Consider the following 26,461-nt stretch of genomic DNA (forward strand, 5'->3'; position numbering starts at 1 on the left):
TACAAAATGTGTTTAACCATGAGACTACTGCCAGATCTGACCAGGCCTCAAAAGATCCCTTGTTAGGAATCTCTGAAGTTTTGGAGAGATATTAGTCCTGGGTCCTGCAATGTGAACAGATTCAACTGAACAAATGTATGTAGCAAAAAGAATTTCAGGTCTACCAAAAGGTAAGTTCTGACATGGCTTCAAATGTATGCCTCACTTATGTAACAAATTATGTCAGTAATTACATATGATGTAGAGTCTAATTTATCAGCAGTATGATAGGGACTTTGCTGTCTGGGTTAGGAATAAGTCAGAGTTTTGGAACTTGCATCAAAACGTCTTCCACCATGGTCATGGGAGTCAAGTAATGCGTCAAACTGTGTCTTTGAATTCAAGCTTCTAAAAATTATATTCTAGTTAATTTTTTATAACTCAAGCAATCACATGGAAAACAAAGTTTATCATAAACACATAAAAAAGCTTCTAGGTGATATTGCTCTTACGCTCTTACCTCCTCGATCTCGAGCAGCTAAACTTTGACCCCTTCTTAATGTAATGTCCAGCTGGTACATTCCGGGATCAGCCAAGGGGACTTCTGCATTACTGGTTCCAGCAGTGTTTATTTTCTGGAAAACACGAAATATAAAAAATATTAAATTTATTATATCTGTTCTATTTTTTCCAAAGGGGGACCATATGTAGCTTAACCCAAATTATAAGAATTAGTCAATAAAATAAATAATCTTCTGATTTCATACAGTCTCATAATCACCCAGTTCTCTGAAGGTTTTGAAATTTATGAAATTCTCTAGACTCAAAATAAAAACATGGCAGTTACAGAAATGTCCTGTTTTAACTCAGATGACGGATAACAAATGGAATATAAAAACATTTCCCATGGAAGTCTCCACACAATGCAACTAAGAAATATGAACATAGAAATACTGTCTGAAGTGAAAACATAATCAATGATGAGTGGAGAATAAGAACAAGAGCAGTTGACTTCTACCTAACCAGAAATTAAAATTAAAATGATTTATTCAGGTGACAGTTGACTCATTTATCTGTGCAGAAAAGCTCATACCTATGAATTAAGCACTTCTGCTTCAGCCCCAACGTAAAATATAATTATATAGAAATAAATTCACCTAGCATTTTGGCAATATTTGCAAGAAATATATTCTCAATGGGGCTAAATTTCTAGTGCTGCTTTCTACGGAATAAAAGTGCCTAAGCCATTCCTAGATCTAAAAATGTTTATGAGGCTGCCTCTATAGAATTTATTTTTAGCAACAATATACTCTTAATAATTTACTAGGCATTGAATTACAAGAGGAATAAGTATATTAAAACAACACAAATGAAACATGTAGTAAAAATTCTTCAGGTCATATTTTTAGTCTCTGTCATTCTGTATACAATAGGAAAGCTCTTCTTTGTGTGTTTGGGATTCATTTAAATTCTTACAATTTTTTTTTTTCTGATTCAAAAGGAAATGTCCTTTTGTCTTAGAATACGCATGGATGAGGTAAAATAACAGACAGCAGTCTTTTAATTCCATAATTCACATAAAATGAAACAATAAAGCAGCATTTAAACAATCTTTAAGGTATATAATTCACATACCCGACATTTGCTCATTAAAGTAGCATTTTTTTTTGAGGTTTTAAGATCAAGGCAAATAGCTTTGCTGTTGGAGCAATTATTATTTAAAACAAGAGGCAGCACAGCTTTGATTGATAACCTGAACTCATTGTCTCTCCTCTGGTAACAATAAAAAATAATTCACTTCACCTTCTCATGATATCCTTGTTTCTATAAATGATCCCTCAGTCACTCAGCCTATAAATCGCTGAGTCATCTTTGACTTCTTCATTTGATTCCCACCCACATCCAAATAGTTGTCAAATCCCCCTACTCCATTTCTGTAAGACATCTCCCAATTGTCTTTTTCTTTTAATTCCTATTACCACTCATTTGGATCAGGCCTTTGAACAACAAAGGAGTAAAAAGTAAAATGATTGTCTTGCTCTTCCCTTACCCATCTGATTGTGGCCACCAGTGACAACAATTTGGGAAATATTTTTCACATTTTTGAAAGTCTTATGAAAAGATATACACATACATACAGCTTTGTTTTTTTGTGGTTGGGCTTTCAGTTTTCCCTAGTTTTAAACAAAGAGAGTGTTGTATTTTGTCTATTATGAACAACTTCTAGAAAAACGTCATGGGTACTTTTCTAGTCAATACATATACATACACCTTTCCCTTTAAAATGTTCCAGCTTTACTGAGCCACAGTTGACAAAATTATATGATTTTCTGTTATACAACATGATGATTCAATATACATATGTTTTGGGCAGTGATTACCACAATCAAGTTAGTTAACATCTCTCACTTCACTTGTTTACCCTTTTGTTTTGTTTTGTGGTGAAGACATTGAAGCGAATTTCAAGAATACAATTCTGTACTCTTAACCATTCTTTGCCATTTCCATTTTGATAAGGTTATTTCTAGTATAATGGACAAACATTATTTTGTAAAGTGACTTTATATTCTGTCACTTTTCAAGTCATATTTTGGGTTGTCTGTGTATAGAAATCATATTGTCTGTATATAATGCCTTTTTGACTCTTATTTTCTAATATTTCAATTGCTTATTTTTAAATCTTATTATGTTATCTTCCAAAGACTGTTAAAAAATGGTGAAAGCCATGAACATTTCTGAATTAGATTTGATTATAATGTGCACGCCTTTTAGTATTTCACAATTTAACATGACATTTATGAAGCTTAGGCTTTTTCTACTCTTAATTTATTTGGGCTTAAAAAAAAGCACAGTTGAATTTTATCAATAGATTTTCAGCATAAGTTAATAAGATCATACAGAATTTTTGTTGATAGATTTTTCTAACATTCAATCATCTGCATATTTCCGGAGTAGACTCTACTTGGCCCTGTGAATTTGTTCACTCTAATGTGCAATCATGATTATGTTCAAAACTATCTATCATACGTCAGCATACTTGAGTATATCCGTACTTCTTAGGAAGGCATTCATAGCTCCCATGATATATTAGGTTGGTGCAAAAGCAGTTGTGGTTTCTGCCATTACTTTCAATGCAATTACTTTTGCACCAACCTAACTCAAGCCTATCATTATAAACTGAGCCTTCACTTCTCTTCAACAAATTCTGGACCATTTTTACTTAACGGAATAGAATTTACACTTTAAAAACTTGTATCTTCATTCTTTACTCTTGACTAGGGCTGCCTTCCCTTCTTGTTTCCCTTGTCTTCCTACCCAGTCTTCAAGGACCATTTCACTAGCACTTTATATCTTTCTTTTCCATTACCACATTCTATCTCAAATGTCATATTTGTCATTTTAAATTATAAACCTTTAAAATCAGGGAATAGAGTATTTAAGCTTCAAATTGAAAATGAATTATGCTGGAGGCTACAAGGATAGAAAGATGTCTTTACCAGCACCTGATCCAGCTGAGTAGAAACATCAATGGGGATCTAAATAAAGTTGGCGAATCCATGGGCAGTTTGTTCTCTCTCTTCTCCTACACTCACGTAATGCATCCAATTTGCTTTGGCACCCTGCTTGAGGAACCCAGGTATACCCTTAGAATCCTTCTCAATACAGTGCTCCAGGCAGCCATTACCAATTGATAAAAATTAGCACTTAAAATCAACCCTGTCCACTCAGGAGCTGTAATAAAAGACTGACTGTAATATACTGGAGGTATGAAGTCATTGGGAGAGAAGGACAGTGGATCAATTATGAAGGGAGAAGACTCTCAGGAGGCCTTATAAAGATAACCATGGAGCAGGGTCTGAAAATATGTGTAGGACTTTGACAAGTGAAGATTTGGAAGGAGGGAGCATCAGGAAAAATCAACATGAGCCCAATGGTAAGCAGTCACCAAAAAGCGCATTACTAGATTGCATGAGAAATAAGGTGGAAAGGAAGACTGATGTACAGCAAGGCCCAGCTAAGGAGGTTTCAGTCTGTAGGCAACGTCAAACCATCACAGGCTTCTGAAGACAGAAACAATAGAACCAGGCTCCAGGGAACACACACTTACTGCCTTACATGTTTTATGCTGTGGGCCAAATGCTTAGATTTTAGGGATGAACAAAAAAACTCTGGCCTTTTCCCTTTGTAAGAGGGATGAGAGTAGAGAAATCCCATGGATCTAGAAATTATTTAAAAGGATTTACAACTGTTCAGTTTAAGTCATTTTAAGTCAGTTTAAGTCTTAAACTCTTCAGTTTAAGAGCCTGATCTGACCAGTGGTAACAAAAACAGAAGATGGATTTGAGAGATTGAGGAGATTCGATCAACTGAATTTGCCAACTGACAAGATGTGGGAGATGTGGGAAACAGTGGGCGAGTCACACAGAAGTTTGAGCTGTGCTCCTGGGAGGATGGTAACACCCATAGTAGACAGCAGAAATGAGAGGAGAAGCAACTCCAGGCCACCACTGTGTCAGCTCCAGGGATCACCCAACTCCATCAAAGAACATCAAGAACTTTAGAGGATCTAGAGAGACATCTCCTCTCAGGCTCACTATAATGGTTCCAAGAAGAAAATCAGCAGGCTGTTTATGGAGGGATGCTAGAAACAAATGTGTATTTTTTATTGTAAAATATCTTTTAAAAAGTGTTCATGAAGCTTCCAAACATAAAGCTATCTTAGGAAATATGTATCTGAAGTGCTAGGCTCACATATATTAAAATCTCTAAAACAAACTTTTTTCACCTCTGAGATTTTAAATATCCTGAATGACAGATCTAAGTTGTCTGCTCTCGTGGTCTGCTTTTTATAACCAAGAAAATGGTGCTTTCACAGAATTGAACAGCTGTAAGAAGTTAATGATCTGTGCAGCTATTTTTAGGGCCCGTCTTCCTGCTAACCTGTAAGCTCCAATAGGCAGAGGCCATGCTTGTTTTGTTCACAGGTGTATCCCTCCAAATCCCTGGCACTTAGCAGAGTTCCTGGCAAGGAGTAGGTGCTCAGTACATGTTTTTAAATGAATGAGCTAAGTCATTAATAACTGATAAGAGCTTAATTTTTAAAACTCTTCCCAGGAGCGTTTGCATTTTCAGAGGTCAATTAGAGAAAGAAATGATTGTCAAATGGAGGAATCCTACGTGGGAGGAATTATGGGCAGGAAGGCCAATTGGGCATTCAGGGAGTCCTTTATGTTTAACCTCTCCTTATTCTTCATTTATTATTTCAATGAGGTTTATTATGCCAGACCTTTAAATGCCAGACACCTTTGATAAGAGGTCTAGAACATGAATCTTTAAAATTTTGTAGGTTCAGATGCTACCTCCCTAATGAAGTCTTTTATATTACTCAAATAAAAGTTAACCTCTCTTCTCTCTGCTAGCCCATTCTTTTCTTTTCCTGCTTCTCTAGATTGGATTTCTTAAAGCCAAGTGATGCATCATATAAACATTTAGATATTCAAGACATAAACTGGAGGGAACACCAGGTGCTCTCTGGAATTAATCTCTCTTCTTTAATTGCTGTAACCTAGCTATTTCCTAGTATTCTACTTTTGAACATCTGTTGCAGAAAATACAGACTGGGTAAACCAATGTGTACTTCAAATCTCTTCAACCTTTAGATTCTGTGTAGTAAAGAGGCTGAAAAGATAAAAACTACATTTCCTTGTTGTCTTTACAGCTAGGATCGTCCCATGTGGTGTAGGTTCTGCTAAGAAAATGCACTTATATACTACGACAAATGCAGATAGAGGTGAACATTATGAAAAAGAAGTGGTATGCAAGGAGAACTAATTTTCTGGTAGTGTGGTATAAGTTCTTCTAGGGAAGCTATGGTGAAATTTAGTATCCTGTTCTTGGTATCATGAATGCCACACAACAGGCAGCAGTGACAAAGGCATTGCCACTTTAATGTGATTGGCATTTTTCCCAACAGTATTTCAATAACTAATTCTGGTCTTCTGGCCCTGCCTTTCCATTTACATCATCTGGTGTGGATTTTGTGTTCTGTCACTAAAAACCCTCCTTGAATCAATGATTGATAGTAGGAGTGGTTGCAGGCAAGAGACAATGAGGGAAGTGGCCATCTGGCCTGGTTTATCAGATTAACATCAGAGGATGAGAGACACTAAAATGTTATGAGATGGTGAAACAGCTACTTAGTCTCCTACCAATAAAGAGCCATTTTAAAGTCAAGTCTTTGATGAATCCAGTGATTGCTTTGACAGAACATTATGAAGGGTATAGACAATGGGGAGGGCTGCCTTTTTCTAACAGCCCTAAATTTAAAAGAGGAATAAATGATAAACTCAAAATTATATGTATTTTATTTTGAATTGACAACAAGTGTATATATATATATGGATACATTTGGATGTTTTGTTACATGTATACATTTCAGAATGAGAAAATCAGGCTAATTAACACATCCATTACCTCCAATATTTATCATTTGTTTTGGTGGAAATATTTAAAATTCTCTCATTTTGAAATATTTTGAAAATCACAATGCATTATTATTAGCTATCATCATCATGCTGTGGAATAGATCACCAGAATGTATTCCTCCTGTCTAACTGAAACTTTGTATCCTTTGGTCAGCATCTCCTGTTTCCACATCTCTCTCCTTCTTCCCACCCCTGCAACCTCTGGTAACCACGATTCTATTTTCTACTTCTATGAGTTTAAGTTTTCTATATTCCACATATGAGGAGATCATGTATTTGTCTCTCTGTGCCTGGCTTATTCCACTTAGCCTGGGTTCCCAACCCCAAGGCCACACAGCAGGAGGTGAGCAGTAGACAAGCCAGAGAACTTCATCAGTAATTTACAGCTGGTCGCCATCACTCACATTACTCCCCGAGCCCCGCCTCCTGTCAGATCAGCAGTGGCATTGGATTCTCATAGGAGCACAAACCCTATTGTGAACTGCGCATGTGAGGGATCTAGGTTGTGTGCTCCTTATGAGAATCTAATGCCTGATGATCTGTCACTGTCTCCCACCACCCCCAGGTAGGACCATCTAGTTGTAGGAAAACAAGCTCAGGGCTCCCACTGATTTCACATTGTGGTGAGTTGTTTAATTATTTCATTATATATTATAATGTAATAATAATCAAAATAAAGTGCACAATAAATGTAAGGCACGTGAATGGTCCCAAACAACCTCCCCACTCCCTGGTCTGTGGAAAAATTGTCTTCTACGAAACTGGTCCCTGGTGCCAAAAAGGTTGAGGACGGCTGCACTTAGTATAGTGTCCTCCAGGTTCATCCACATTGTTGCAAATGACAGAATGTCCTGCTTTTTAAAGGATGAATAGTATTTCATTGTGTATATATTCCACATTTTAATCCATTCATCTGTTAATGGGTATTTGGGGCATTTTCATATCTTGGTTTCTGTGACTAATGCTGCAATGAACATGGGAATGTAGTCATCTCTTTCAGATATTGGTTTCAATTCCATTGGATACATATCCAGATGTGGGATTGCTGGATTATGTGGTAATTCTGTTTTTAGTTTTCTGAGGAAATGCCATACTGTTTTGCAAAGTGGCTACGCTAATTTATAATACGGCAGTGTACAAGGTTTCTCTTTTACTCACATCCTTGTTGACACTTAACTTTCATATTTTTCATAGTAGCCAACCTAACAGGTATTAGGTGATATCTTATTGTGGTTTTATATTTGCACTTCACTGATGGCTACACATATTGAGGGTTTTTTTTTCATATATCTATTGGCTATTTGCATATCTTCTTTTGATAAATGTCTATTCAGGTCCTTCACCCATTTTTTTTAGTAGGGTTATTTATTTTCATGTTATTGAGTAGTTTGAATTCTTCGTCTATGTTGGACACTAGTCCCTTATTGGATGTATGGTTTGCGAATATTTTGTTCTAATCTATGGATGGTCTTTTCCCTGTTAATTGTTTTCTTTGTTATGCAGAAGCTTTTCAATTTGATGCAATCCCATTTGTCTATTTTTGCTTTTGTTGCCTGTGCTTTTGGGGTCTTATCAAAGAAATCACTTCCAAGACCAATGTCACAGAGCTTTCCTTGATTTTTTTCTCCTGGTAGTTTTACAACTTCAGGTCTTATGCTTAAGTCTTTAATCCATTTTGAGTTGATTCTTGTATAAAGAGTGAAATAAGAGTCTAAAAAGGATATGGCATATCAATAAATGTGGCTCACCATATTCACAGAATCAAGGCCAAAAACCACCTTATAATCTCAATGGATACATGAAAAGCATTTGATAAAATTCAACATTCTTTTATGATAAAATTAGTTACATAAGGATTGTTTCTCAACCCAATAAACATCATATATGACAAGTCCGTAGCTAACATCATGCTCAACATTGAAAAGTTGAAGGCGTTTCCTCTAAGATCAGAAACAAGACAAGGATACCCACTTTCAACACTCCTATTCTACATAGTACTAGAAGTCCTAGCCAAGGCAATTAGGCAAGAGAAAGGAATGGAAGGCATTCAAATACACACACACACACACACACACACACACACACACACACACACTCCTAAAAGCCAACCCAAACTGTTAGAATTGATAACGGAATTCATTAAAGTTGCAGGAGACAAAATCAACTTACAAAAACCAGTGGTATTTCTATGGGCCAACAACAAACTATCTGAAAAAGAAATTAAGAAAACAATCCCATTTACAATATCATAAAAAATACTTAGGAGTAGATTAATCAAGAAGCTGAAAGATCTGTATATTGAAAACTATAGAACATTGATGAAAGATATTGGAGATGACACACAAGAAAGGAAGGATCTTTCATATTCATGGATTAGGTGAATTAGTATTGTTAAAATGTCCATACTAATCAATGGGATCTACAGATTCAGTGCAATCTCTATCAAAATTCCAATGACGTTATTCACAGAAATAGAATAAATAATCTAAAATTTGTATGAAGCCATAGACAACCCTGAAGGACCAAAGCCATCTTCAGTGAAAAGAACAAAGCTGGAGGCATCACACTATCAGATTTCAAAATCGATTACAAAGTGATAGTAATCAGAACAGCAAGGTATTGACATAAAAATAGACATATTAACAAATGAAATAAAACAAAGAGCCCAGAAATAAACCCATACATTTATGATCAATTGAGTTTTGATAGAGGTGTCAAGAATACACAATGGAGAAAGTACAGTCTCTTCAATAAATGGTGTTGGAAAAACTATATATCCACCTGTAGACAAAGGAAAAAAGCCCAAATTTTAAAATTCAGAGTTCTAGGTACAGTTTGAAGATTAAGAAGTATCTATGGTAATAATCAAAAGTTTGGGGGCTAAAGCCCAAAATCAGATGCAAAGTGCGAAGTTTTAAGTTGTAGATTATAACACAGGATAAATTCACAGCCTTATCAGGTCACTTATGGGAAAGTCAGAAAAAATCACGAAGAGTAGTTAATGACCAGAGCATTCACATCTTCTATCTGAGCAAGCCACCATTTTTGCAGAAGGCCTTCCTGTCTTGCTTAAACTGGAGTCATTACCATACATGGTGATGCCAAATTTCCTTATGCTCTTTCCCTCATTTTAGATAGACTAGTGGCTCCGGCTGGACTTCAGGGACTCTGAGGGTAGGACCCAGTCTGATATCAATTTTTTTTTTTTCCCAACAGCCCCTCAAGTAATTTCAATATGCAGCCTAGCTTGATCCTTATGCCAATTATAGAAGCAAGTCTTCGTGAAAACTATGCACAAAGATTTTCCAGACTTTTCTTATTTATATCATGAAACATCTGGGTAATATGTATGGGAATCAACAGAAGGGTCCCAGTGACTTCAGGCTCTGCTGCTTGGGAGGTCTTTTTACATAAATAAAGAGAGTTTCCACCAGAAGATATAAAGGTGCTGGTAAAATGAAAGTTGGGAATGCCTCCCTACCTTTTTAGACTTTCATTACAGGAAAAAATAAAGGAGTTACTCTGTTAGCTGGCATGGTTGATTCTTTAAACTTTTAATTTTAATTTTTAATTTTTGTGGGTACATAGTAGGTGTATATATTTATGAGTTTCATGAGATATTTAGATACAAACATGCAATGCGTTATAATTTCATCAGGTTAAATGGGATATTAATCACCTCAAGCATTTACCCTTTGTGTTACAAACAATCCCATTAATTACATAGCTTTAGTTACTTTACAGTGTGCAATTAAATTATTTTTTACTGCAGTCACCCTGTTGTGCTAGCAAATTCTAGGACTTACTCATTCTTTCTAACTACTTTTTGTACCCATTAACCCTCCCTTCTTCCCCTCAATCCCCAACTACCCTTCCCACTCTCTGGTAACCATCCTACTGTCTATCTCCATTGTTTTAATTTTTAGCTCCTATAAATAAGTGGAACATGCAAATTTATCTTTCTGTGCCAAAGTTATTTCATGTAACAAAATGATCTCCAGTTCCTCCATTTTGTTGAGTCCAGCTCTGGCTGGACTTCAGGAACTCTGAGGGTAGGACCCAACCTGGTATCAATTTTTTTTTCCCCAACAGTCCCTCAAGTAATTTCAGTATGCAGCCTAGCTTGATCCTTGTGCCAATTATAGAAGCAAGTCTTTGTGAAAACTATGCACAAAGATTTCCAGACTTTTCTTATTTATATCATAAAACAGAATCTCATTCTTATTATCAATAAAAAGCAGGAGGGTTATTGTAGCACTGTACAGTGGGGGAGGAGTATGCCTGGCTTCCAGGGAATTTCCTGGTGTGCTCTTAGTATTACCATGCCAAGTGGATTGTAGATTGGTTACATTATTCCAAAAATGTTTTATACACTCAGGCCATGATCACTGCAGATCTAACTTTGTCTGTCAATAAAGCCCACTTAAAGTTAAAATTTCATGACAGATATTAAATTTTTGACTTTTAAAATTTAGCAATGTTGTCAAAGATGTCATTGAAGATTTCTACTTAGTCATGATCAGTTTCTACGTAGTCATCTCTCCTACTTTCTATGATACTGAAAACGTGTAAAGTGAAATCTCCATTAAGTGGAAATCAAAGTTTTTTAAAATCTAATTTTTAAAAACAGAACTCAAAAGCCACAGAGATATTCAAAGTTCAATGACGCTGAAGTATCTATTTGTCAAGGAAACACTATGATTAGCTGGAAGTCAACTGATTAAGTGACTTTAAAGACCTCACACAGAATAGGAAAAGTTATGGCAAATAATGGGCACACCCCACTACATATGTCAGCCATGGTGTCTAATTTACAGCACCAACAGAAAGAAAAGCTTATGCGTGGTTCCAAGTAAATGCAACTCCCTTGCCCCTTGCTCATAGCTGATTAGACATGAGCTAGGTGTCTAAACTAAGGGCAGACAGTGAGCAGGCTGGCTGGTGCTAGGTTGTTATTTAGCAGAGAGTATTAGTAGGCAAAGATGATTTGAATGAATTTCAGAGAGAAGAAAATGTTAACAATGGCTGCTAAGCTGAAGAGTCATAATAAAGAAGTTGGAGAGGTCATAAGGCCACGTGTAACCTCATGTCAGGAAACAGATGCTATAATTAAGCAGAAGTATGGGTAGAAAACTACATACAGTAGAGGGTGGAGTGTGACATTGTAACAGACCAAGCAACCAAAGCACAGTAATGACAATATTGGACAGGAGAGTGAAGATCTATGAGCTTTCACTGCTGAATGCCTGAAGTATGTCTGGGAGCTGAGGGTCCACTGCTCCATATTCTTGGATGTCTCTGTGGTTCCTGTTGACCTTCTTACCTCATCTGGCCTTCTTTGAGACAGCTTCAGTGAGTCCTTGGCCCTTACAACAGAATAGAATAAGAAAAGAACGAGACCGAGCAAAAGAAGCCAAGGACCAAGAGAGCAGCCAGTTAACACAGGAAATCCACAAGGGTCGGAATACAGTAACATAGGGAAAGTGAGCTGCAGAGAGAGGCTGCAGACAGAAATCACTTCATCCACCTTCTTCCTCCACGGTTCTGTGTGATGTTCATGTACAGCACCCGTGAGGGACTAGCTCATCACTCAAAGGCCAAATAAGGTTAACGCTCTGCAGCTACTAAGTGAGGAAAAACTTCATGTTTTTTTAAATGAATATTTCAACAAGAATTGGGAGAAAGTCTACATTAGGGTGACCATGTAACTGATCATTCAAAATGGGATACTTTGGAGTGTGAAAAAGAGTGCTATTAATAATGATATAGTGTAAACAGGTAGAAACAAAACTGTCCCAGGTAAACTAGAATGCATGGTTATAGTGGTAAGTTAGCCCTCAGCTTACCAGAAAGCAGAAAAGTCCAATCCCTGGTCATATCAAAGCTTTACTATACTTTGTTTTTGAACTGAATTACAACCCTAGGTTTAATTCTGGGGTTTTGGTTTCCCAGTGGCCCAAACTAAACAAAATGGGCCAATAAATACTCAGACCCAATAAATAGCAACATTTACTGCTGTTTAAAAAAGTATGAAATTCAGTGCTCCCAGAATGTCTTTTCTGGGACTCCCACAACACTGATTAATCACCCGTGGATTGTCTGCTAAACTGACTGCTCTGTGTGGCATTGCTTCATTATCACTAATAACCTTTCTGCCTACACATACAGTATATAAAATAACCTGAGCCAAAGCAATTAAAATTCTCTTTTCTTAAGTCTTATGTAGATGGACCACTCTCTTCTTAAATTAGACCATGTAAGCAGACTTTGTGTTGCAAGATACAAATTGTTGAAGAAAGCACAGGTGAGATAGCAATTATTTAACTTCAGCCAAAAATACTATCCTCTCTGGTATTTGTTTTCTAATCTTTAAAATAGGTAATAGATATCTCATAAACACTGTTGTGATTACGAGATAAAATATGTAGGCTGGGCACAGTGGCTCATGCCTGTAATCCCAGCATTTTGGGAGACCAAGCTGGGCAGATCGTGAGGTCAGGAGTTTGAGACCAGCCTGATCAACACGGTGAAACCCCGTCTCTACTAAAAATACAAAAATTAGCCAGGTGTGGTGGCGCACACCTGTTATCCCAGGTATTCAGGAGGCTGAGGCAGGAGAATTGCTTGATCCTGGAGGCGGAGGTTGTAGTGAGCAGAGATCATGCCATTGCACTCCGGCCTGGGCAACAGAGCAAGACTCCATCTCAAAAATAAATAAATAAATAAAAAATGTAAAAGTGTTTTGTAACTGTAAGAAATTGTTCAAATATAAGTGGTTATTTAGAGGCAGGTGATGAGGAGATCTATTATAAGATAGAGGAAATATTACAGGACTCAGAGCACAAAAACATGGACACAAAGCCTAGTTATGGTATTAAATTGCTGTGAGACATAGGGAAACATTTTTGAGCTCTAGAAGTCTCATTTTCCATTTCTTTTTAAAAAAAAAATCCTTGTGAATTTTCTTTTCTCAAGATGGCTGACCAGAGACATTGGATACTAGTTCTCCTCAGAAAGATCAAAGTGACTGTGAATGGACAAGTTCCAAATGGGAAAGTGAGGGAAGGGAGCCAGGACCTCTTGGAGAACCCATGGGAAGAAGCTGGGGCACAAACAAGGAAAGCAACAAGAATCTGGCACAGATTGACTCCCAAGGAACTCAGACCCCATGGAAAGGCTTGGGGAGAGTGCTTCTCTGCTCCTCTCACCTCTCTGACAATCTCCTGACAGCCAGACTGTTGGGGAACCCCTCTGACCTTGTGACTCAGGGCAATGCTATCTGTGGTGATTTGGGAACCTCCTGGAGACAGAGAACTTGGTGGCCAGTTTGCACAAGAATGCTTGCACTCCCCTCAGCTTTGAACTTAGATATCAGGTGCCATACTGATTGTGCACTTGTGGTGCCACTGCCTTGCATGTGGTTTCTCTGCCACTGAGTTACTCCACCACCGAATCCTCCACACATATACACCACAACCTGCTCTGACATTGGCAAGCACAGCTTACATGAAGAGCAGGGTCCACCTCCCACTCCCTACACAGAGAGGCAGCGTTCTAGCAACGGAGGACAGATAAGTTGCAGAGTTCCCTGATCTGGCCTGGGGAAGAGGTTCTCACCTGAGCCCATTTTGGTGGTAGCCCTCAGAGGCGTATATCCATGGCCTGCACCTGCACTGCAGTGGGGAACCAAAGGACAAAGTCTCTGTGAACTGGAAGTCATGAACCCTGCAACAGGGAAGGGATAGGGAAGCAGATCACATTCCTGTTGGCTCAAGATGAGGAGCTGATGCATGCTCCACTACCTTTCCCCAAGACTTCAGTGCACCACAACACAATCTCTTCCTGCCAATACCCCTTCAGGGTGGGTGTTTCCACTCAACATCAGCCTACCTAACATCAAGTCAGCTCCTACTCTTAACTGCTATATATACTGGACTGAAGCCTGAACTGCACCACCAAACACAAAACCTGCTACCAGAGAGCTTAGTACTAGTCTATGAGATAAGCTTCCTGAAACTCCACACTCTCAGCCCCACAGAAGGTCATATGTTGACTCATGCATATAATATACCAGTACAACAAGCAGCATCTGAAAAGCCACAGCACAGAAGCTATATACAATGAAGAGACACATACAGAGCCTTAGTTCTCTGCAAGTATTCAGAAAAGAAGTCAATTGATCATATGCAACATACACCACAGTCAAACCCTCAAGGGAAAAATGATATTTTAAAAGTCTCATACAAATGATGGCGAATTCAAAAGTAAGAAGCAGATGAGAAGGAATTAGCACAAAAACTCCAGCAGCACAAAAAGCCAGAAAGTCTTGATACTTCTAAAGGATTACTCTTATTCTCTAGCAATGGATCGTAACCAAATTAAATACTTTGAAAAAACAGATAAAGAACTCAAAATGCAGGTTGCAAGGAAACTCAGTGATATCCTATAGAAAGTAGAAGTCCAACACAAAGAAGCCAGAAAAACAATTCAGGATATGAAAAACAAGATAGCTACATTAAAAAAAAAATAGAACTCTAGAAGAGAAAAACTCACTAAAGACATGCTTTAACAATAGACTAACCAAGCAAATAATGAATTTCAGAGTTTGAAGATCAGTCTTTCAAATTATCTGAGTCAGACAAAAATTTAAAAAAGGTTTTTTAATGAACAAAGGTTTCAAAAAATATGAGATTATGTAAAGAAAACAAATCTATGATTTAATGGCAGTCTGAGAGAAAAAATGTAGGAACTCAGGGCCGGGTGCAGTGGCTCATGCCTGTAATCCCAGCACTTTGGAAAACGAAGCGGGCGGATCACGAGGTCAGGAGATTGAGACCATCCTGGCTAACACGGCAAAACCTCATCTCTACTAAAAATACAAAAAAATTAGCCAGGCATGGGGGCGGGCACCTATAGTCCCAGCTACTCAGGAGGCTGAGGCAGGAGAATGGCGTGAACCCGGGAGGCGGAGCTTGCAGTGAGCCGAGATCGCACCACTGCACTCCAGCCTGGGCGACAAAGCAAGACTCCGTCTAAAAAAAAAAAAAGAAAGAAAGAAAAAGAAAAAAGAAAAAAAGTAGGAACTCAGAAAACTTATTTAAGGGACTAGTTCAAGAAAATTTTCCTAATCTTGCTAGAGAGGTCAACATCCAGATACAGGAAATTCAGAGAACACCTGTAAGACACTATACAAGATAACCACCCCAAGACACAGAGTTGCCTGATTTTCCAAGGTCAACATGAAAGAAAAAATCTTAAAGGAAGCGAGAGAAAAGAGCCAAATTACCTATAAAGGAAATCCCATCAAATTAACAGTGGACTTCTCAGTAGAAACCTTACAAGCCAGAAGAGATTGGAGGCATGCTTTTAGCTTTGTTTAAGAGAAAAATGCCAGCCAAGAATTTCATGTCCTGCTAAATAAATTAAGTTTCCTAAACAAAGGAGAAATAAAGTCTTTTTCAGATGAGCAAACACAGGGAATTCATCACCACAAGACCAGTCCTACAAGAAATGGTCAAGGAGTTCTAAACATGGAAAGAAAGAATGATACATGCTATCATAAAAACACACTTAAGCACAAAGCTCAGCTAACAATACTATGACAGGAACAAAATCTCATATGTTAACATTAACCTTGAACATAAACAGCCTAAATGCTCCACTAAACAGACGTAGAGTGGCCAATGGGACAACAGCAACAAACGTCCAATCTTTTGTTGCTTTTAAGAGCACATCTCATGGGGAATGACATCCACAGGCTCAAAGTAAAGGGAAAATGAAGGATCTAGCGCACAAATGGAAAACCGTAAAGAACTGTGATTGTTATTCTTGTATCAGATAAAACAGACTTTAAATCAACAACAGTAAAAAGGACAAATAAGGGCATTATATAATGACAAAAGATTCCTCCAACAAGAAGACTTAACTATCCCGAATATATATGCACTCAATGTCGGAACACCCAGATTTATAAAACAAATACTGCTAGACCTAAGAAAAGAGATAGCCAGCCATACAATAATAGTAGGGGGCTTCAACTCTCTACTGACAGCACTAGACAGATCATTGAGGCAGACAACTAACAAAGAAACTCTGGACTTAAATTGAACTTTTGACCAAATGGATCCACCAGACATCTACAGAATAATCTACCCAACAACCACAGGATATACATTCTGTCTATGCATGGAACATTTTAAAAATTGACCACATGCTTGGCCATAAAGCAAGTCTCAATAAATTCGATACAGTTGAAATTATATCAAGCATCTTCTGGGACCACAGTGGCATTAAATTAGAAATCAATATCAAGAGGAACTCTCAAAACCACACAAGTACATGGAAACTAAAAAGTCTTGTTTCCGAAGAACTTTTGGGTAAAAGCTAAGTTAAGATGGAAATAAATTTTTTTGAAACAAATTAAAATAGAGAGAAAACATACCCGAACCTCTAGAATACAGCAAAAGCAGTGGTAAGAGGTAAGTTCGTAGTGCTAAATGCCTACATCAGAAAGATACAAAGGTCTTCAATTAACAACTTAATATATGACACCTAAAACAAGCCAAACGAGAACAAACCAAACCTAAAGTTAGCAGAAGAAAAGAAATAACAAAGGTTAGAGCAGAGCTAAATGAAATTTAGACCAAAAAGTTATGCAAAGGATCAACAAAATGAACAGTTGGTTCTTCAAAAGGATAAACATAAACAGAATTGATAGACCAGTAGCTAGAGTAACCAAGAAAAAAAGAGAGAAAGTTCAAATAAGCACAATATCAAATGATCCGGGTGACATTACAACTGAGACTACAAAAGATCAAAAGGAATACAAAAGTTCCTCAGAGACTATTATGAACATTTCCATGTACACAAATTAGAAAATGTAGAGGAAATGGATAATTTCCTGGAAACACACAACCTTCCAAGATTGAACCAGGAAGATATTGAAATCCCTTACAAAACAATGAGTAACAAAATAGAATCAGGAATAAAAAATCTACCAAACAAATGAAAGTCCTGAACCAGACGAATTCTACCAGATGCTCAAAGAAGAGCTGATACTAGTTTTACTAAGACCATTCCAAAAAACTGAGTAGAAGGGATTTCTATCTAATTCATTCTATAAAACCAGTATCATCCTGATACCAAAATGTGGCAGGGACACAACAACAACAAAAAACTACAGGTCGATATCCCTAATGAACATAGACACAACACTGTCAATAAAATACTAGCAAGCCAAATCCACCACCACCACAAAAGGTAATTCATCACAATCCATTTGGGTTTTATTTATGGGATGCAAAGATGGTTTCTACATACATGAATCAATAAATATGATTCATTACATAAACAGAATAAGAACCAAAAACCATATGATTATCTCAGTAGATGGAGAAAAAGCACGTGATAAAATTCAACATTTTTTTCATGATAAAAACTCTCAACAAACTAGGCATTGAAGAGACATACCTCAAAATAATAAATTTACGACAAACCCATAGCTAACATCACACTGAATGGGCACAGTTAGAAGCATCTCCCCTACAAACTGCAACAAGATGGATGTCCACTCTTACCACTCCTATTCAACATAGGAGTCCTAGCCAGAGCAATCAGGCAACAGAAAGAAATAAAAAGTACCCAAGTAGGAAAAAAAGGAAGCCAAATTATCTCTATTCACTGACAATGTGATCCTATAGCTAGAAAGTCCTAAAGATTCTGGCAGAAGGTTCCTATACCTGATAAATTAATCTAGTAAAGTTTCAGGATAGAAAATCAATGTACACAAGTCAGTAGCATTTCTATACATTAATAATATTCAAGCTGGGAACTCAATTAAGAATTCAATCCCATTTACAATAACCACACACAAAAAACTAAAATATCTAGGAATACATTTAACCAAAGAGGTAAAAGATCCCTACAAGGAGAACTACAAAACACTGTTGAAAGAATTCATAGATGATATAAATGGATGGAAAAACATTCCATGCTCATGACTTGGAAGAATCAATATCATTAAAAAGACCATGCTGCCCAAAGCAATCTATAGATTCAACACAATTCCTATCAAATTACCAATGTCATTTTTCATGGAATTAGAAAAAAAATTCTAAAACGTAAATGGAACCAAAAAGAGCCTGAATATCCAAAGCAATCCTAAGTAAAAAGAACAAAGCTGGAAGTATCACATTACATAACTTCCATCTATACTACGAGGCTGTAATAACCAAAGTAGCATGGCACTGCTGCAAAAATAGACACATAGATCAATGTAACAGAATAGAGAACCCCAGAAATAAAGCCACACACCCACAACCAACTGATCTTCAAAAACTTCAACAAAAATAAACGATGGGGAAAGAACACTCTATTTGATAAACAGTGCTGGGAAAACTGGCTAGCCACATGCAGAAGAATGAAACTAGACCCTTATCTCTCATCATATATAAAAAATTATTTAAGATGGATTAAAGACTAAAATGGAAAACCTTAAACTAGAAAAATCCTAGAAGAAACCCTAGGAAAATCTCTTCTGGATATTGACCTATGCAAAGAATTTAAGGTGAAGACTTCAAAAGTAAATGCAACAGGAACAAAAAATAGACAAATGAGACTTAAGCTAAAGAGCTTCTGTACAGCAAAATAAACAGTCAACAGAGTAGACAGACAACCTACGGAATGGGAGAAAATATTTGCAATTCATGCATCCAACAAAAGACTAATATCCAGACTCTATGAGGAACTTTAAAAAGTCAACAAGAAAAATATAAATAACTCCTTTAAAAAGTGGGCAAAAGACATGAATAGATACTTCTCAAAGGAAGATATACAAATGACCAATAACCATTTGAAAAATGCTCAACATCACTAATCATCAAAGATGCAAATTAAAATCACAATGAGATGCCGTCTCACACCAGTCAGAATATTATTAAAAGGTCAAAAAATAACAGATGTTGGCAAAGACGTGGAGAAAAGGGAACACTCATACACTGTTGGTGGGAATATAAATTAGTACAACCTCTATGGAAAACAGTATACAAATTTCTCAAAGAACTAAAAATAAAGCTTCCATTTGACCTAATAATCTTACTACTGGCCATCTACCCAAAGGAAAAAAATTATACATTTAAAAAAACCCTGCATTCATATGTTTATCACAGCACTGTTTACAATATCAAAGGCATGGAATCAACCTAAGTGTCCATCAACAGTGATTTGGATAAGGAAAATGCGTACATATGCTACACAGAATACTATGCACTCTTAAAAAGAATGAAACCATGTTCTTTGCAGCAACATGGATGCAGCTAGAGGCAATTATCTTAAGTGAACTAATGAAGAAACAGAAAACCACATACCACATGTTCTCACTCATAAGTGGGAGCGATATAATAGCTACACATGGTCATGTAGATGGGAGCAATAGATAACAGGAACTCCAAAAATATGTAGGAAGAAAGGGGAGTGAGGGCTGAAAAACTACCTATTGGGTACTATGTTCACTATTTGGATGATAGGTTCACTAGAAGCCCAAACACCAGTATTATACAATACAATCATGTAATAAACCTGCACAAGTATCTCTTGAATGTGTAATTTTTAAATATATATATATACTTGTGAAAATGTAAAGAAATAACATAATTGAAAGTGTTTACAAAAGAGTTAAGTGATTTACAAAGTAGGTTCTTCCTGCTTTTGTTCAAATCATATATTATGCATATAGTACTGCTAATGTTCATTAATGGTTAATCAGATATTAGAAAAAAGATAACAGATTATGCTTGGGTTAACTCTTAGGCTTTTAGTACTCTTGTATTGCTTAATGACTGTTATCTTTCCTATTTTACCAAAATAATATTTATTGGACCTGAGAACAAGATAGATTTTATTTGTATTAACTCATCTGATCTTTTGTCTTTTTGTGAGTTCCCAAACATACTGTTTCTTCCCAAAGAAATTCAAATGTCATGAAAAAGTGCATAGCTACCAGTGAGTAAAACAACTCTGAGAGGGATAGACTTGTCAGAAATAGGCATACTGCACTAACTTGTTAATTGTTGTTACCTCCCTTGCCGTAAATGCTTCTGTTAACAAATGTTTCAGTAGATTAAGACCAGTTCTATTTCCAAAATTTGGTCAATATATATCGAAAAATATTTTATTTAATACTTGAATTTTTGAGATTATAACAATCTCAAAGAGGGAAGCTTGTGTAGCAGATGCTTTGCTTGATGCTAAACATTTGGGATTTTGCTGAAGAATCCTTCTACTGCTTCTACGGATTTATGTCTACAAAACTGGCAACCACAGATCCTCATCAGCTCTTATGAAACCAAAACAAAGAAGCCTCCTTATTAGACTTAACCACATATCTCTACTTCTTTTGGAATAACTCTATAGTGTTCCCCTTTTCCCTGTGGATTACAAATTGCTTTATATCTGAGTTTCCTTGTCAGAACCCTTATCTTTATTTCTAAGGTAACTTCAGGAAAAACCAAAAAACCAAAGCAATATTTTAATGTTTCTATCACTTATCAACTTTATATAAATGTCCTATCAATCCTACCCATAAAATTAATTAGGTATCCTTCAAAAAATGTCAAAAACATCTAGATAGAATGAATGTACTAGTTCTTTTATTCCAACACTTGATTTTCTTCGGAAAAACCATGGGGATTATAGGTTTTCTGAACAGAAAATTAGCAAATCTTAGAAATCAATTTCCAACCTCACACACTCCTTCCCATATTCAAGGTTATCCTGCCCTCATCCAGCATTTCATTATTTCACTCATTCACTCACTCATTTTTGAATCCCATATTGGATACCCAGCACAAATTAATATTACAGAACACACAGAAAGATGTTTGGATATACTCTTTGCCTTCAAAGACTATCATAGAAACAGTTTTGCATGTGAAATTTAAATGCCAACATGGAAAAACATGACAACAGGAGTTTTATGGTAGTAAATGAGAAGTCCTCACCTCCTTCAACCTGCCTCTTCTTTTTGTTCTGAATTTGGGTTTGAAGCATCTTTTGGAATGATCTTAACCTAGACTAGAAAGCCCAACATCAATTACACTTGGACCCCCAGGGTGTAGCCATCAAGTCCTGTCAATTCTATTCTGGAAATATTTCTTTAACTGTTCACTGAGACATTTAAAATGGTTCTTATGGAGCATTTTGAATGATGTGGGCAAATGCTCAGGAAAAAGCAATGAGGTGAAAAGTAGCATGCAAAACTGCATACATAATATTAACTTGGTTAAATCTACCTATGCATTGCCAAAAAGACATGAAGGAAATATAACAACATGTTAACAAGAGCTATTATATAACAATGAAATCAAGGGCAATTTTATTTTCTTCATACTTTTTAGAAATTTTCCAATTTTCTGTAGATGTGTAGTATATATTGTTCTAATAATGTTAAGACTTTAAAATAAAAAATAACAATGGCCAGGTGCGGTGGCTAACGCCTATAATCCCAGCATTTTGGGAGGCCAAGACAGGTGGATCACCTGAGGTCAGGAATTCGAGACCAGCCTGGCAAACACAGTGAAACCCCGTCTCTACTAAACATACAGAAAATTAGCTGGGCATAGTGGCAGGTGCCTACAATCCCAGCTACTTGGGAGGCTGAGGCTGAGGGAGAATCTCTTGAACCCAGGAGGCGGAGGTTGCAGTGAGCCAAGTTCGCGCCATTGCACTCCAGCCTGGGCAACAAGAGTGAAATTGTCTCAAAAAACAAAAACAAAAGCAAAAGCCAAACAACAACAACAATAACCTACTTATTCTCTGCTGTTTCCATCCTTTGATGACCATATTAAAGATACTATGGAATAGAGTTTCAGAAACTGGCTTTGATTCTACAAATACCATCATATGGGGCATAGCATGCCAATGTGCCATTCTCATTTACATATGAGTTTAAAACAAAACTCACATGTATTTTATTCCTCAAACATTCGAACAATCTCACGGTCACAGGTGCACAGCTGTGGATGGAGTAGGATCTCATACACTCAACTGTGCAAATAGCAAGTTATTCCTTCCAGGTATAACTAAAGCATGAACATGGAATTAATCATGGAGCCTGGCACAAAGTATCCGTCAGTGAATATTGTGATTTGTCTTCATTATTTACCATTTTTGTAAATTCTGGTTGGAGAAGTTATTACAAAGTTTCCAAGAAACAAAATAAATAACATAGTATTGGATTACAACCCAAAGAATAAAATATATATCTATGATACTATGCCAATATAAACAAATTATTTGAATACATGAATAAGTAAATGGGGAATAACAAACAAATCTATGGTGTAGAAGAATTCAAAATAATTGGTCTAGATGCCCCTCCTCAAGGAGAGAGCGCACCACTCCCCATCCTCAAGTGTGGGCTGTGTGTAATGATTTCCTTTCACAGAGTTCAGTGGATGGAGAGGAAAAGAATAACCAGGAAAACCTGACAAACTACATCATGGAAGGTGTATTAGTGATAAATGAGCCTAACTCTCTTCACCATCCCTTTTCCCTTCCCCATTTCACAGATGAAAAAACTGAAGGTGATGTATTTAAGGGACACATGTAAACAGTGTTTACATTTAACCAAAATAATTCTCTACTAGTGCTGATAAAATCTTTTTAACTCCAGGTAGCTTTGAGAAAGATGTGGTCACCAGTGACCACACGTTAGGCTGTAAGTCAAAAGGCTTGAGATTTTTTTTCATCACCTTCATAAAACTAACTTTACTGCCTAAGCAAATAAGTTACCCTCTTTGAGCCTCAATTCCTCATCTATAGTAAAGAAGGCTAATACTTCCACATTTCCTTCTTGCTTTCAAAAGAAAAGAAATCAGGCTCCGGTAGATTTTTTTTTTTTTTCTCTTCAAATCCATCACTCAATAGCTTGGGTTCTCACCCTTAAAATGGGGATAAAAATAGCACATACCTAACAGAATTTTTGTGAAGATTAAACAGAATAATACGTGCGAAACACTTAGTATCCTATGGTAAAAATGACATATTTAGACCTTGCCTTTGTACTTTCAAAATGACAGTCTAATTATAGATAAGAACCTAAATTTGATGGTTGGAAAGACAGATTAGTATCTAATTGAGACTTTAAGACACATTCATAAAGGAAGTGGTTTAAAGGAGAAAAGTTCTGGACAGTTGTTGGAAGTGGTTTTCAGGGATAAATATTGAGATTTCTTCATATTCGCAGCTCTTTAGAACTCTTCACCCATTAATTGAAATGCTCTCACCTGAGTGCAATCGTGTGAGAAAAGCATGTCATTAATTATTCATACTTACAGTGGGGAAAGGGGGTTGTGGGCTGAGGCATAAATAATAATGATTAAAGAAGGCCAACAAATCAAAAATACATTTGTAACTCCTTTTGAAATACGCTTTTATGTTTGTTTCTGAGATTTAAAATTCTAAAATATCAGTACCACAGGACAAGTATTAATTTGATTTAGTCAGTAAACAAGTCTGTGATGGAGAAAGGTGTTTCACGAGGGTTTTCCATACATAAATAAAATCTATTGAATTAATAAATGTGAAAGCAGGATCTGCTATAGATAAAATGTAAGTCCCAGAAATTATCAAAGGTTGACTGTAGAAGCTAAGCAAATATAATGCAAATAAATGCTTAGCTTATTCAGTTAACTGACATTAAGTATTCCAAAGACATCACTAGAACAAAGTGAACAGTTTATGAGTCTTCTCAGTACTGCTTGCAAAAAAAAAAAAAAGAAAGAAACAGAAAAAAAAAAGATCTAAACTGCCAGAACTTGAGGACTATCACATGACTAGACAACATTAGGTGTCACTGCTAATTTTTTAAAACTTCTTCATAACAGCATTAAACAGCTACTGTAAGATTGTCAAATGTTTCTTAGTAACCAGTATTCACTGTGGGAGCTTCATCTAATTAATTATAGAAAAATATACAATTCATCTTAGCATGTGAGGTCCCCCCTACCTGCTGAAATTGTTCTGCTTCTAACAGAAATTTTAAAGAAGGTTGGGCACGATGGCTCATGCCTGTAATCCCAGCACTTTGGGAGGCCATGGTGGGCAAATCACCTGAGGTCAGGAGTTCCAGACAAGCCTGGCCAACATGGTGAAACCCTGTCTCTACTAAATATATGAAAAAATTAGCCAGGCATGGTGGTTCACACTTGTAATTCCAGATACTTGAGAGGCTGAGACACCAGAATCACTTGAATCTGGGAGCAGAACGTTGCAGCGAGCTGAGATTGTGCCACTGCACTCCAGCCTTGGTGACACAGTATGACTCTGTCTCAGGAAAAAAAAAAAAAAAAAGAAATTTTAAAGACGAGTTTTTGGGCTAAGTGCTCCCTGAGCCCACCCAAGGACACAGATAACTTCCAGATAACTGCCTGGGAAGTCAACAGCCCTCTTGACAGTGCCTGGATAAAATGAACAAGGTGGTGACATGTACTAGTTACTTTCCTATCATGTGTTTCTATCTTTCCATGTCCAAACAGCCCCCAGTCTCCTCTTCATAACTGATGTGGTTGTGGGGAAGCTGGCTTTCCCCTTAGCTCAAGGGGTGGAAAATAGCACAAAGATCAAGCCAATCTAACCCCCTGGCCACAGTGACTGATTCAGGGTTGGGTATGTGACCTAAGCTCTTTCAATCAGGGTAAATCTTGGGACTAGGTTGAGAATGCTGGAACACAAGGGCTCAATCTTTCTTCCTGGTTGAGAATGAGAAAACATGTAGGTAGCTGTGGGAGTTGGCAGCCATCTTGGGTTTAAGAATGGGGTAATTTAGAAGGCTAATAATGATGGAGGCTGGGTGGAGAGACAGAAGTACACTAGATTCTTTTGACTTTTGGTTGAACCATTGAGTTAACCTCTGGATTTTCTGGTTATAAAAGCCAATTGATTTCCTTTATAATTTAAGTCAGTTTGAGTTTTTTTTTCTGTTACTTGCAACCCAAAGCATCCCAATTATGAATTAGCTAACACTGATGGAACACAAATTTTGTCTGATGTGTTTTACACAGCAAACCTAAGAAATAATTATGCTTATCATACCACTTTTACAGATGTGGAAACTGAAGATTAGAGAGGTTGTATAACTTCCTTCAGCTGGGAAATAGTGAAATGAGATTCAAACTATTCTGTCTAATGCCAAAAACCCATGCTCTAAAAGAAAGAAAAGCAAGCAAGCAAGCAAGCAAGCAAGCAAGAGAGAAAGTAAATTAGATACCTGAAACTATATGGTAATTTTAACTTGTCAGCCCTAATTATATAATTTCACTTAGCTATAAGTTCATATCAAAAAGAAAGAGTTGGTTGTAGTCAAGGAAAAAGTACTTTAAATGTTTAATATCAAAAGTTTTTAAATCATCAATCTAGAACCTTTCTCATGAGAAAGATATGTTTCCTTGTGTTCTATTACTTACTTGAAGTAATTTGGGGGGCATTTTTTGGCTTCTAATCAAATGTCTTTGGTGTAATTAACTAAAACTAATTAGCTGGATAGTATTTTAGGATACAGGCCTTGTTCAATGAATATAAAAATTGGGGGTTTATAATTAGTAAATAGAATATAATCATATATACTGCCTTTATATCAGTTCATGTAGTATGGAAATAGCTTTCTCCATCCCAGAAGTTGTAGGAAAAATATTCCCTAAGGAAGTAGTATATTTTAATTGTAAAAAATGTTTTATTATTCCAAAGATTAACATATACTCCATTTTACAGAAAAATATTATTCATTTCTTTTTTTTGAAGCTTGTTTCCAAGTCCACATCCTTCAACTGAATCTGTCCCTTGTTTCTAAGTGTGAGTTGAAAAGACAGAACTCTACCTGTGAGCTCAGCATCTCACTTTCTACAGAAATTCAAGTTCAAAATGCAAAAGTCTAAAGACTTTGGATCTTGTTTCCTCACACTTACTGCTTCATCACTGAAATGTTAGACCAGCTGCTTTTGTTG

The 26,461-nt window shown here is 36.7% G+C and overlaps 1 protein-coding gene across 5 annotated transcripts in view; it reads right to left on the reverse strand.

Moving 5' to 3' along the window:
* The window catches only part of MCTP1 (multiple C2 domains, transmembrane 1), a 599,307-nt gene that overhangs the window by 325,645 nt on the left and 247,201 nt on the right, over nucleotides 1–26,461 (reverse strand). For all 5 annotated transcript variants that reach the window (XM_011944270.1, XM_011944271.1, XM_011944268.1 and 2 more), the window contains one exon: nucleotides 500–614. In XM_011944270.1, coding sequence (XP_011799660.1) covers nucleotides 500–560 — 61 coding nt within the window. In that variant the 5' untranslated portion in view covers nucleotides 561–614. The remainder of the gene's footprint in view (nucleotides 1–499; nucleotides 615–26,461) is intronic.

This window comes from Colobus angolensis, unplaced genomic scaffold, assembly GCF_000951035.1.
Source record: "Colobus angolensis palliatus isolate OR3802 unplaced genomic scaffold, Cang.pa_1.0 Scaffold23, whole genome shotgun sequence".
NCBI classification, from domain to species: Eukaryota; Metazoa; Chordata; class Mammalia; order Primates; family Cercopithecidae; genus Colobus; species Colobus angolensis.